We start from the raw sequence: 14424 nt of genomic DNA on the forward strand, positions 1-14424 counted from the left end.
CACTGTCCTAACTGAACGTGGGAGAGACACAGGAACACATGGCAGTGACCTCCATGAGGCTGGAAGCTGCTCATGGACGTGCAACCCCAAGCAAGAAAGAAATCCAACATGTTAAGAACAGAATGGAGATGAAAAATATTAATTAAAAATACACACAGACAACATAAATTTTTTGTCAGTTATTGCATTTTGAAATTTAGGAGACTACAGGATATGTGGCTTTTATGAAAAATGGAAGCTATGCACGTCATAGGACTCCTTGTACCTATACTCTTACATACACACGTTATGTATACATCCCATTCTGAACCTACAAAACATATCAAAGTATTTTCAGATGACTAGATATTTCAATTATTTGCTCAAAGTCATTCAGTCTTCTGTCCTGATGCAAAGAAATATTTATCCATTAGCAATCAGGCAGTTACATTCAAGTTGCATCCAACATGCTGCAGGAAGCTCTCAATACGAAACCAGCTACATTTTCTGCATTCCTTGGGTTAAAAACATTTTACTTTGTTGCACTAGCCTGATGTCATAAGTCCAGAGGACCAGAGGGAGAAATATTTATAAAAATGGTACTCAACTTTGGGGAGCAGGGAAGAAGGGATACATTTCATTTACATTTACACATAAATGAAAAACATCTTTCTATTGGAATTAGAATGCTTTACTTGTGGTTAGTGGCAGTTATCTGGTGATAACCCTTGTGAAAAAAGTAGTGAAAGAAAAACATAAGAATCCACTCAAAAAAAACCCAAGCATTCCGAAGGAAGCATTCAAACTCTTGTGGTTTGCTGCTTAATCTACTGTACATTTAGAAAACAGTCTGTAAGAAATGCTCTTCCAAGCCTCTGACTGCCTTAGGTACCCCCAGAAGAATAAAGACAGCCAACTTCAACCTTAACGTCTTACACACACAAACTTCCCAACATGGTGTTAGCTCTCCAAGAGCTGGGGATGATTCTGGACACCTCTCCCAGTGTATCAATTGTATCACAGCACTTTTGCAGGTAACATTTAGAGAAAAACAGAACAAGAAATATAAGTGTAGGTGTATCATTAAAACTTCTGATTACATACATCTTGTATTCAGTGAAATAGAAGCAACTGCAAATGCATTTGTCAAAGTTCATATTTTTACATTGCATCCTTGACATTTTTTGTGCACCATCCACTTTTTTTTGCTTTATAAGTTCAGCACTCTACTTACCTACAAGGCACATAAAAATCATTGTAGAGGTGCATCAGCCTTTATGTTATATGGTATCTTTATGGCTCATCTGGATAACAACAACAACAGAGCAGTTCCCCTTCTGCCCCCCTCTCTCAAGACACAAATACAGAAAAATGCTTCTCTGTTCATTTAGTGTTACAGCACGGGTACAGGATATACATAATGCTTCACTTCCTGAGAAAAAGCACAGTATCACCACCTGCATTATAAGACACATAATGGAGAGAAAAGCTTACCTGCAGCGTCACAATGTCTTGCCGGGTGAAGGGCTCATCTGTCAAGAGATCCTTGTAGCACTTTGGTTTTATGTTCAGCTGCTCAACTGCCTAACAGCCAGGTGAAAGATACAGGCATTAAAAGATGAATTCCAGTGTGCAAACATCACAAGTAAAGACATGATACCACCCAAAAAGTGCAAGTGATAAAATAATTTTGCACTTCATTCTCAAATGGCAGCTGCAATGTTTTCATTGTATGCTTGAAGATGAAAAGCCATTTAATCCCTACACAAGTCAAGAGGTTTTCCTTGTGTTTTTCAAAATAATAATAATTTTTTTCAGTCTATATCATTTTAGCCAGTTCACCACAGAAGTACCACAAAAAACCAAGTCTTTGACTTTTCTAGGATAAGTATTATAGAGATGGTAGAAGACAGGCAGCTTTAACATGGAGTTGACATCTACCCCGCTGCTACCACAAGTCAGACAGCAGTTTGTGAAGCCAGTCCACCTCCTTGCTCTTCATTTCCTTGGCTGTAAAACACAACAAAGCCTACCCACCTTTCTGAAGTGTAAAATACTAATAACAAAGTGTGACAGCCAACATACCTCATAGGCAAACACATTTCCCGTTGTCTTGATGGCCACAATGTGGGAGTTATTGGTGAATACAGTAAACAGCACCGGACAGTGGTATTTACCTGAGGGAGAGGAAAAAAGGGTGGATTGAGCATGGAGCCCTTGCAGCTGATTTGAAATAGCTGATTTCTGTTACTTCTGGGAAGGATATTCACATTTCTTTCTAATACAAATTGCAAAATCAGAGTGTACGTAATGGTGCTTTAACTGTGCTTTGAGCCTTCAGTGCCAGAGAGGAAAAAAAAGTGAGAAGTGACACTCCAGAGAATTAAAAACCAAGCAAGGAAAGTTCAGTGTTGAAATCTACTGCCCTTAGTCTCCCAACACAAGTTTGTCCAACATGCTTCGTATCAAGGAAGTATCACATTATAACTGTTATTGTTGTCATTAAAGCTCTGCTGAGAGCATGGGCCTGTACCTTAACATGCCCAGAACGCTACTTTTGGTGGTGTTCCCAGAAGCAAAGTTTAGCTCACACCCAATGAAAGCTCATAGCGACTGCTATGCTTTTCTGAGAGGAGAGTGTTTTGCATTCAGATATGGCAAGCAGAATGCCATTAAATCCGAGCACGTTATTTGATAAGGAACGCAGCTTCTGCTCTCAGTAAGCTGTGAATTTCCCTCAGGAGGGTCAGCATAAATATTAAGCATGTCAATAATGAGCACACCGATGGAAGCCAGTGTAGGAGGAAAAAGAAGAATGTCGGGATGAGCTCCGCAGAAGCAATTAAAGGAGGTTGTTAATACTTGATCATTTTGCTAGAGCTGAGTGTTTGGGTGAGATGCTGAAATAGGTTGGGCCTGGTTGGTTCTTTTTGTCCTAATTACCATCTGAAAATCAAAACCAGCAGGGAGGCCAGAACAGAGATTGCTCACAGCACCTGCAGGGACAGGAAGGGAAGCACCTGCAGAGTATTCACCGATTAATGTGTTGGCCAGAGGAGGCACTGATCTCCAACATGGAAAAGCAAGCAGCAGCTGAGGACTATTTCTGTTGATGTCACCAAGTTGAAAATGAATGACACATTAAGGAGAAAGTTTAAAAAGGGCCTTCCAGTAGAGGCAGCGGGGAATGGCCCAGCTGAGGGGTGCACAAACACACCAATGAAATGTGAGGTCTTGCTCTATCATGCAAAAAGAACTGACCACCACAATGCCAATCCTAGCAAAAGCACAGAGCCTGAGGTGACACTGAGAAAAGCTACTCCACTAAGGAGGGATCGTGAAATGGAAGGGACTGCCATATCTGAAGACATTTTTCTTGTACAAGTATGAACAGAGAGGATTCTATAGATATATCACGTTAAGATTTAAATAAAGGTTTGCTGATAGACAAAAATGTAACATTTTAGTCTCCCTGTTTCATTGCTTTTTCCCTCGATTTGTTAATGACACAGCATTCACCTCTGTATGGAAAAGAACTCCACAAGTGCATGGCTGCTGTCACTCCACCCCAGTATTATGAACTGCACTTCTTCAAGGAAAGCACACTTTCACAATGTCTTTCAAGAACCTAGGCTACAGTTAGCACTGACCATTTGTAACCCCCTGCTCTTGAGACAGAGCGAACAAAACACAGAGGAAACCCGTCAGCCAGGGAACAGACCTTGTATTCTATGGACCCCCGTAGGATAAGGAAACAGACACTCCAGAATTTTATTCCCACCTAATCTTTGCCAGTCTCATTTTGAAGAGGTCATTATCTGTCTTGCAAAAGAGAAATTCAGCTCCACTTTTCTGCCTTGTTCCAAGAATCCTCACTTTGATGGCACTTGGATACCTTTAATCCTGCAGAAATGCAGCTGGAGGCTGCTTTCTTACGTGCATCCAGTGACAAAATCCCTCATGTTCATTTAAAACCAACTCCTTTTAAGTTGCTCAAAACCAAGAGAACAGCAAATAATACCATATGTAAGATTAAAAAAAAAAAAAAAAAAAGGGAAAATACAGAAAGAGCCATTTCTGAAAATTTCCTTAAAGTAAACGCTCCCTTACTGCAGGGGTAGCTGTGTTACAAAGAAACTGCTGAATAATTCAGAGTTCCCCAGAATAGAGAAAAACAGAAATGGGGCCTTAAAGGTACACACATGGATTGCAGCAAGCAGTTATTGTACTCAAAAAGCATGAAAGCCAGGACAGAGCACAGGCTGTGCCACCTCACCACGAGTGAGACAGCCCAGGATGTATTAAGGTGTTCATTAAGAAACAAGCCAACAGGAACAGAAAGTTCATGTGCTTACCTTCACTGTTCTTAGCAAAGTTCAGCTTTATAAGGGATTTGGCATCTAGTTTCTAAAAAATGAAGCATGAGGAAAATTAATGACAACAGAATCTGAACATGGTAAAGTCAGTGTCAGCGTTAATACATGATGTGCTATTAAAACACTATGTTGCAAGTTGCCTGGATCAAAAATCCCCTGGGCATGTAGGTTACAGCACAAGAACAAGGCTCACAGTGCGGCAGAATGGGGATATGGCCCATGTATTTATGGCATTGTAGTCTGACACAGCAAAGCCAACGGCCTGAGAGGTGACACGGCCCTGCCCTAGCACGAACTGACCAGGGACACAACAAGCAGAGGCAACCACTGCTGCTGCCCATCAGAAGTGACGATTCAGAACGGATTATTTCGGCAATCAGGTTCACTGCCTCTTCTAAGACAACTGCAATTTTTCCCTGCGTCTCCCCTGTGGGGCAGTGTGCCCCCAGCAGGCAGCACCCAGCACAGCACTCAGAGCAGCCCTGCTGCCAGCCTGCACTCTGAGCCAGCACCTCAGTGGGAAAAAAGCCCTCCGATTGTATCAGCTACCCGAAGTGGTTTTGCTGCCAAATGGACTGTTGAAAGCACACGAAGCACAGGACCTTCTCAAGGAAACAATCAGTTCTTCTCCCAGAGCAGGCACCTGAGCAGCTCAGGGAGGTTTTCATAACGCAGCCAGCTTTTATAAGCAGATTTGAGCAGAGATCTGCCAGCTGTGGGGCTGGCTCTGCCGGTGCAGTAGTGATGGCAAACAGCGATAACCACACCAGTGAAACCCTGGCAGTGGGGCTGTGTGCCCACAGGAATTCCTACTGCTGGGCTCGCACCATGGCAGCTGGGCTCGTCTGCTTGCAGGAAGGCACTCCTCCAAGCAGTTTTTGTCCGCTGGGAAGCTGATGGGCTGCCAGAAAGGTAACCGTCTCTCTAACGTATTAGCCAGAAGTGCAGTAAGAGCTAATAGGAACCAGATGGAGAAAGGAAGAGAGAAGCCAGGTTGGGTGATACTGCTTTTCATAAAACACAGCACCAGCAAAACGAAAGCACTGTCTGCATGCTGCTGGGTTACAAAGAAAGGGCAAAGGCAACAGCAAGTCTGAAATGACTAACTGAATGCAGAGCCTTATTCATTTACTCATCAGTCTTTTTGTTGTCAGAGAAGCAATAGGGAAATAACAGAGCCACCAAAACAAACGTGAGCCTGGACAGATCCGTTCAACTCAAACAGCTTAACAGCACAAAGCAGCGCCCATCTGCTGCGGGACAGCACAGGAATCACCTTACCAAAAAGTTCTTCAGGAATACCGTGGTTAAAAAAAAAAGAGAGATCATTGAAAGGCAGGCCTTCACTTATCTCCCCTGCTCACTGGGTCAGGTCACCTGTAAGCAAAAATGGAAGCAGTTTCCTAAGAAACTGCATACTGTGGTTGAAGGTTTATATGTTGACAGAAATTTAGCAAAAAAGAGAGCCTGAACTCCTGTACTGACTTCAAAGGCAGCAAAAGCTGCAATGCACTGTTTCACCTGCCAAAATACAAAGCGCTGTCAGAAGTGCAGCCAAGCCTTTGGGCTCTCACTAGATACCCAGGGGAACCGTGTGGTATTTTGGGTCACATCTTTCCATGCCATACAAAAAGGTTCATTTTCAACAGCAGTTACTCATGGTGCATCAGCTGCTTGTGCTGGCATCTGCTCCTCACCCAGACCAGCTCTTACATGTCAGCTGTAGATCAAGCAACACCAACACAACAGTGATTTTCATGTAAGATGTGACGTACACGTCCTGCCTGGAGCCTCTCCTGGGAAGAGAGCTCTGTACGAGGAAGCGCTGCGCAGACACGGCTGCGATGGCTGCGGTGTGCCAGCCCTGCCCGCCCAGCAGCCCCACATCATAGGGGAGCTTCTGAGCACCAACAGCGGGCCGGGCTGTGCCACCTGCTGCACAAACAGGGCTGAGAGCTGCCCACGAGAAAACGTGTGGAAAATGCAGTCAGAGCCACAGCCCAGTGATACCGAGAGAAGTCGATGAGCACACCTAATGCATGGAAAGACAGGAGGGGGATTCAGGCTTTTGTCAAAGGAAATCCCTGGAGCACCAGGACAGCAAAGCCAGGCTCTGATCCGCTCCAAAGGACGGCCCTGGCCTACAAAGGCTGCTCAGTGCTGGGACCCAACGGCAGCATCGCACAGCTGCACACAGCGTGCCTGGAGCAGAGCACAGCCTGCACAGCGCTTCCAGCAGGGCTGGCATGGGAAACCACGCTGATCTTTCACAGAAACACAGAGATGTCTATGAAAGATGTTACACAGGAAACTATGAAAGAGCATGGTATAAAACCGTATCTTATTCCTTCCACCCCACCCCATGTTCTTCATTTCATTTGAAAACATGCTTATCTCGCATGTGGGTGAATCTGCTGTTATTTATTCTCCATCAAAAAAAGGAAAAGCTTTCTAAGCATTGTCAGTGTGTTGCCATGGCAATGTCCAGCATGCCACAAACGGGCACCAGCCTTCCCAAGGAGATAGCAGCAGGGAGTGAGCCCTTCCATCAGTTAAAGCGCTTGTTTTCATGAATTTCTTACTGGCAATAAAACACGAAATATTGAGCAGAAATACTGAATGTACAGCTCAAGTTCCAAACTGTGTCTGACCTGAGCTCCCCCACAAACTTATCACACAGTTTCTGCCAACTTCCCGTGAGGAAAGGAAAAAGCAATGTTTACAAAAAACACTTGATCTAATTAGAATTCTAAATTCATAACGAAGATGAAAGCCCACAAGCACACATCACTCCCCCTGAGCAAGGATCAAAGCTGTGCATTCATGGCTAAAAGCATCCAAAGCAAGAACACGGGAGAGCAGGCGTGCTTAATGGCATGCGGTGCCAGGTGCTCCACAGCAAGGAAGGGCTCAAAGCAGCCCCTAAGAAAAGCACATGGGTTCTCTCCTTGCTGCCAGGAGACTTTCGGCCACCAGCAGCCCAGTGCCCCATCTGTCAGTGACAGCGAAGGGCGCTGCCTTTGTCCATAGCCAGGCAGAGGCCGTTAGGGAGCGCAGGTTAACGAGGCACAGCGGCAGCTTGCGGATGGGGCACAGTGACTGTTTGAAACCAAATCATCCTTTGTCATTGCTGTGTCTCTCGTAAAGATACAACCTACAATCCTCAAGCATCAGTCAGTTACACGCCCTGAATCCCTCCAGTCTGAGGCAGCATGTTCATTTAGTTAATGAGGCTCTGACCCATGGGACACAGACTGCAGAACAATGCCAACGGACACATCTGACTGCCCAACCACACGTGGGCAGCTGTGACACGCCGTGAGAGCTGCCTCCTGTAAATGCACCGCACTGAGGGCTCTCAGCCCACCCACACAAGCATCAGTTACCCCAAATACAGGAGAGAGCCAAACCAAACTGTAATACTGAACTACGGCATTGCCTACCAGGCACCAAATTTAACTTCACACTAGCAGATGAATTTTGCATGAAGTTCTTTAGAGACTGCACTTGTTATTCACTGCACACAACTTCCAATTTCAAGAAGCACCATTTTTCATGCTATAAAGCCTACAAGTAATATTACAATGTTATTTGAATGCTCAAACATTGTTCGAATAACTCTGTGTATACCTTCCCTTATTTTAGATGTTGTAAATGAATTAAATGATAACAAAAGGCACTGGAAATGTGCAGCAAGTCTACACCTTATGGGGATGCAATGGGAAAGAGCAGTGCTAGTTTAATAAGATACGTGTCATTCATGCAGTTCAGTGTTTCAAGGGAACATTGGGGTGAGTGGCCAAAAAGACAGAACGGTCTCCTGGTTGAAGCTATGGTTTCTATGTTCAGTTCAGCAGCACCAATGCGAGATGTGTCACGTGAACAACACCCACCAAGTGTGTGCAGCTTTCGGCCCCCAGCTGAACTGGTACGGAAATGGCACAAAAGGTCCCTCATTACCCACCTTCTTTGTATTTCCACATTTCAATCTTAATTAAACTGACACCACACGGTCAACAAAGCCTCGTCCACACATACACTCATAAGGGTATGCTTGCTAACACGCATGGCTCGCAGACAGCACTAACGCTGCTTTACCAAAGAGCACATTAACATAAATTACCTTGAGAAAAAGACGTGCAGTTCCATATGTAGGACTAAACCCTCGGGCTTAATGCACTCAGAAGCATATCAGTCCAGAGATGTCAGGATTTGAAAAATAAACTCACCTTTCAAGATAGGTAAAGTGATGCTGCAGGCACTACTGTAAAGCACAGCTATGGCTCTGGGAGAGGAATGACCAACTATCCCTATGTTCACCAATAAGAAAGGAGAAAGGGAAAGTTTTGGAAAACCCAGCAAGAAAAGCAGTCTTTTTTTCTGGTTATCAGCCTCAGCATCACCCCAGGCCCTCCTGCTGTGTATGACCATTACCAGTTACAACACACAAATCCCCAACTGCTCCTCTGGGCAGGAATCACACCAAGACAGGCTTCCATCCTGGGGCCTCAAAAATTCACAGTCATGAGTCAAATGTGAGCTCATTCAGACTGCTGACTAACAGCTGTTGATCTCTATGGCCAAGGCAGCACAGCACAGCAGAGCACAGTACAGCACAGCTGTACATCAGCTGCACTCAGTGCACCCTAACAAAGCTGCATGGGGTGGCTGCTCCTACTCACAGATACCAACGGGCCACTGAAACCCAGTGAGGAAGAGATCACAACAAACCCTCACGTTCTGACAGCACCCTTCACAGCTCAGCAAAAGTTTTCTGTCTTAAACCAACACCAGTAATAAATCAAAGTATTACCAAGTGAATTTCAGAAAGATGCCAGACAGCACTCCCATCGCCTTAGCAGCTTCCACCCTGCATTCATTGCGTGTGATTACCATTATCCACGTTCAAAGAAGATAAATTAAAATTAAACAGGTGCAGAAGATGACTGCGACCATACGAAGTACAGAGAACTTGAAGGCAAGAACACCCGACGGGGAAGGACAAGTCTCAGCAAGGCAACATCAAGGAAGCACTACATTCCACTGCCTTGGGTACACAACTGTCAACACAAAGAGGAAAAAGCAGAGTTCTGGATAAATAAAAAACAAATTAGCCAGTCAGGCCCCTAAGTGATAGAAGATCTCTCAGATGAAAAGCCATCAGAAGAATCCCTCAGCAGCAGGAAAGCAAACAGCAGGTCAGGGCAGAGAATGCTGCCTGCAGAGCAGATCGCCAGAGAGGGGAGACCTCAGACAGCCCTCCAGGATCACACACTGATGGCTGCAGCCTCAGCTCCGCAACTCAGACCGCCTCTGAATCGCTGCAACAACAAAGCCTGCCTCGGTTTTACTGCTGTAAGCTTTGTTCTCTGCTCTGTAATAAGCTGTTACTCACAAAGCTGTGTTCCCACCCCAAACGGAAACCTTAAACAAGAAAAATGCCCCCTTCCTTCACTTCAAACGTATAGGGAAAAATGAGAAAAGTTTATGTAAATGGAAAAAAAAAAAAAAAAGGCAACTGGTGTTTGCAGCCATGCAGTGGGGATATGACTGAGGTGCAGCAGAGAAACTAAGAAACAGACTTTGAATTGTGCAGCTAAAGCTACAGTTCCCCTTTCTGTATTGGTTATGCTACAACCAAATGAGACCTGCAGTCACTGCTCCACTTCAATGACTTCAATGACTGCCCGTTTCCGAATCCCCAGCAAGGCAGTGCAAGGCGCTACTTCAATTTCAGGTGCTGTGCTCAGAGCTGAGAGGAAAAAACCAACCAAACGTATGGAAGGGTCAAATGCCATTCACCTCAAGTTTGCTGAGTCATGACAAATATCTCACCCAGCCAAGCTATTTCCCTCCCAGCTCAGCACTCTGACCACGGAAGCCTGCTGTAGGGGCAGCCTGCTCTCTGAGCATCGCGCAACACTTTCTTCCCAGTGCTGTCCATCTATAGAAAGAACCAAAACACTCAGAATGAGCACTGCTCTGTTATGGGAAAAACCTTTCCAAGAAGAGCTGAAGGAAGATCTGACTCATGCTGCAATACGCCATGCACTAAAGGCCGTCGCAGCCCTCGGACAGCGATGCTGAGGTGGCAGAAGTTCGAGATGCACTCTGCAAGTGCCGCATACAGAACTCTGCTGTCTTCCTGATAGCTCCAGGAGCCACACCAGCACAAATGTCACCTCCAGACCACACATCCTCTGCGCAGATATCCATTATCTGCTGCACATTATCTAGAAACACACCTGGAATAACACAACTAAAACCTCAATCTACAGTAAATTACCACATCTAGCACATGAGATGGAGTTTAAAGCCACAATAACATTGATTCATTCCATAGGGGTCACGTGAAACCTGAACTCACACGTGCTCTGCTCAGGCCATGGTGCTTGCCACCCCCGCCAGCACAGCCCGATGTCTGCCCACACACACACAGCCATCCCACACAGCAGGCTCTATAAGGTGATAACAGCACACAGCGCTGAACTGCAGAGCCACGGTGGGAATTTAAGCTGTGCTTTAACACTGTGCCCTTCAATCCGGGCTGACATATTTCTTACTCCTCCCATGCAGCGAGGTTTCTCTATTCGTAATACTGTAAAACAACAAGAAATGCTCAAGCCCTCTTCCTCATTGTGTTCATTTCTCAAGTGAAGAAACAATAACCAGTGCTATCTACCTCTGTATCTGTGCCTTCAAAAAACGTACATGGTAAAAACACTTCCAGATTAAGGAAGTTTCAACTTTGCTCCACTTTCTGCATCCTTTTGGGCAGGATTTCCTGTGGTTAGACAGCCAAGGGCTTTCTGAGAGCAGTGAGAAGTGTTTGTTTGCTTTCAAACTGGGAACGACACAATCAGCAGTAAGGGCAGCCTCCTTCTTCACCTGCCCAACAAGCCTCTGCTGCCACAGGACCAGCAGCGCATTTTCATGAGACTGACTGAGACTGAACAGAAAATACTTTTCATGTCCTCACAATAAAGCTCAGTAGAACCAGCTGCCAGCACCTGGGAGAACAAGTAGCTACCAAACATTTAAAAAACATACTGGAGAACGACTTTTCCAAAGCTAGAAAATTACAGGCTTCGTTGCAATATTTTATTTTCAGGGTATAAAGAAGTCATCGGTTTTGAGAGTGGCTGAAAGCACTCAGGCAAACATCACGTTACCAACCCTCGCTCACCCAAACAATTAAGAAAACAGCAGTGCCTGCATTCAGATGCGAGCAGTGCTGGGTGAGGACGCTCACTATGTGCTGCCAGGGCAGCTCAGCCAGGCTCTGAGCACAAGGCACGCACCTGGCCAGCCCCCACCACTGCCTCACGGCGTCATAAACCCACCCTACTATGCCCATCTCCAGACTTCCCATCCACGGGCACATGCTAAGCCCAAGCTAAATTATTTTGCCTGAATACTGTTATACTCTCTTTGTATCTGTCTGCTGGGGACACCTTCAATCAAACACAAGATGTTTCAAAGTAATCACAGCCCAAACCATAAACCAATCCCAGATCCCGTGCCACGGCTGCCGCCTCGTGGTCAAGGGAGGAACTGCGCTCGCTCAAGGAAAGAGTTTCAGTAAATGAGCAACAATTTCTGTTTAAAACCTGTCTTCAAAAAGAACTTACTCTCTTTTAACGTATCAGAAGACAAAATTATTTCAACAGGGAGACATTTCCAGTATTTCATATCTGACTGTTCCTCTAGAGCTTCATGCAGAAAGCAATCCCTTCGTAAGTACGACTTACACAGAAAAAGGAGGCGAACAACACTACAGCACTGATCGTAGTGTGAGATCCTGGTCAGTTAACTGTCATGGCAGAGGCAGAGAAACTGTCTGAGACACAGTGTCAAGATAATTCAAACAATTGTGCAGATTAAACTCCAATTCATCTGCACTAATATTCAGCTGGGAAAGTCTTTGCAAGGCTCAGCACAGGGGCAGAGATGAGCCAGGCAGCACCCTGCCTGTATGGACTAGAATTTGCTTACAAGGCAGCAGAAGAGCTCTTCTTGTAAGCCTGTACTTTCATTTTAGCAATCATGATGTCAAAAATCTCATATTTTCACTACTGCTCAATTTCTTTTACTTTCATTGAAGTATTTTTTTTTCCATGTGTTAAATAGGAAATTGAACATAAAGAAAGCCAACGCAGCAGTGAATACGACCATCACTTACTTCTCCTGTGATTGGATTGGTTCCGTACTTCTTTATCCAAGGAACGATGCTTCTGAAAACAGAAGGGAGGAATTCATGAGATAAGCACCATTAGAAACCTCTGTCATTTTAAACAGGCACAACAAATTTCTACCAACTTGTTTGGGTCAAAAGATGGTTACACAGCTATAACCAAGCAGTTCAGCAACACAAGAAGAGCAAAGAACAGACAGGAACTTACAGTATGTCAAAGACTGTCCCATCTGGTGTACAAACGGGGTATTCAAACGGCTGCAGAGACAAACTAGAAACAAAAAAGACACTTTTTTTTAGCAAAATCAGCTGGAAATCCCGACGATGATAGAAGTTAACAACGTTTTGCTGATTCAGCTGCATGTTAAAGAAAGGCTCACACCAGTGAAGACACTGAGCAGTCAGCAACACCCGCTCCCTGATTTCATGTAAGTTATATTATAAACAAAGTCTCTGAAACGGTTTCAGACATGGGGACGGACACTGCAGTGCTCCCTAAGCACGGCAGGCTCCATCAGCACTTCAGGACGTGAAGTCGGCATTAAAAAATAGTATAACTGTCCCTTCAATCTATCTAATGGCAGCCCCAGATTGCGGGACAGCCACCCAGCCACCTTCTGACCAGGGAGAGATCCACGCTCTGACTACAGACGTGTGAGGTGGGCACACAGGCAATGACTGCTCTGTTGTGTTACTCGTGCATTCTTTCAGCCACAGGATGCAGTCCCGGCAGATGCGGGAAGCGCTGTTATCATTTCAGTCTTTATCTGCACGCTTCGCACCACAGCCATCTGGGCCCAATGCAGCTCCTCGGGGGGGCACTGAGCTCCGGGCAACGTTCAGATACAAACATCGGTCACTTGATAACGATAACGCGCTGTGTCGCCTTACCTGCAGTGATCAAACGATATACGCCTGAAGTTAGCTCGGGGATGGTCTGTTTGTGCGAAAGAAAACACGGCATCAACGCGCGCAGTTCCGGGTCACACACGCCCCACCCCCACCCTCCTCCTCACACACACCCCGCGGTGCGGCCCGGGGCTCGCAGGGCACTCACCCGCCTTCTTGCCGCCGTAGAACTGCGTGTACTCGGCGCAGGTGATGTACCTGAGGGCACAGCGCTGTCAGCACGCGGAGCGCACGACCCCGCCGCTTCCCGCCCCCGCCCCGCCGCTCAGCCCCCGCCCCGCTCACATTTTGTCCTTCTGGTGCTGCCGCTTCCCCATGGCCGCGTCCCGCCGTCCGGAGCTGCGTGAGGACCCCCTTTGGCCGCGCTCCTTCCGGTGCGGTGCAGCAGCGAACGGCTCCGCAGGAAACGCGGGCGGCGCGCGGCGTTCCGGGGCGGCACCACAGCGGCCGTGCGGGGCGGGGAGCAAAGCGAGCGGCAAACCTCGGGCGGCGCGTGACGTGCGGACGGCTCTCGTAGTCCTTCACGGAGCCTTTAAGACTTAACGACAAAGGGCCGATCTTCTCCTAGCTAATTACTTTCGAAACGGAACGCTGAAGCCCCGTTAAACGGCGTTACCAGAGAGCACGGCCATCTCTCGGCCCGGCGCCGCCCGTCACGGGGTCCGGAGCGCGAGGACAGCCGTTGCGCGCGCGGGCATCGGGCGGGAACGGCACGCGGCAGCGCCCCGCCGCGCGGGGAGGAACGGCGCGCTCGCTTCTTTGCCAGAAGCAGGCGCGGCTTTCCGAACAGAACCGGCTGGCCGATGGAGGCCGAGGGCAATAACAAAACCACCGCAGAAGCGAACTGCGGGCGGCGCGCGGCACCGTCCCGCTGTTACGGAGTCCCACAGAAGGAGCGGGGCCGCGGCTGGGTGAAGCTCAGCCCGAGCTGCAGCGCCGACCCTTCCCGCAGCCGGCCGCGTGTCC

At 46.8% G+C, this 14424-nt stretch overlaps 1 protein-coding gene across 3 annotated transcripts in view; it reads right to left on the minus strand.

The window, feature by feature from the left end:
* PPIL2 (peptidylprolyl isomerase like 2) overlaps nucleotides 1-13834 on the minus strand; it is a 57163-nt gene extending 43329 nt beyond the window's left edge. For all 3 annotated transcript variants that reach the window (NM_001030653.2, XM_015275237.4, NM_001397854.1), the window contains exons 1-8: nucleotides 13744-13834; nucleotides 13607-13656; nucleotides 13441-13486; nucleotides 12758-12820; nucleotides 12538-12589; nucleotides 4335-4386; nucleotides 2065-2156; nucleotides 1474-1563 (exon numbers count right to left, since the gene is read on the minus strand). In NM_001030653.2, coding sequence (NP_001025824.2) covers nucleotides 1474-1563; nucleotides 2065-2156; nucleotides 4335-4386; nucleotides 12538-12589; nucleotides 12758-12820; nucleotides 13441-13486; nucleotides 13607-13656; nucleotides 13744-13775 — 477 coding nt within the window. In that variant the 5' untranslated portion in view covers nucleotides 13776-13834. The remainder of the gene's footprint in view (nucleotides 1-1473; nucleotides 1564-2064; nucleotides 2157-4334; nucleotides 4387-12537; nucleotides 12590-12757; nucleotides 12821-13440; nucleotides 13487-13606; nucleotides 13657-13743) is intronic.
* Nucleotides 13835-14424: the final 590 nt, after the last annotated feature.

This window comes from Gallus gallus, chromosome 15 (assembly GCF_016699485.2).
Source record: "Gallus gallus isolate bGalGal1 chromosome 15, bGalGal1.mat.broiler.GRCg7b, whole genome shotgun sequence".
NCBI classification, from domain to species: domain Eukaryota; kingdom Metazoa; phylum Chordata; class Aves; order Galliformes; family Phasianidae; genus Gallus; species Gallus gallus.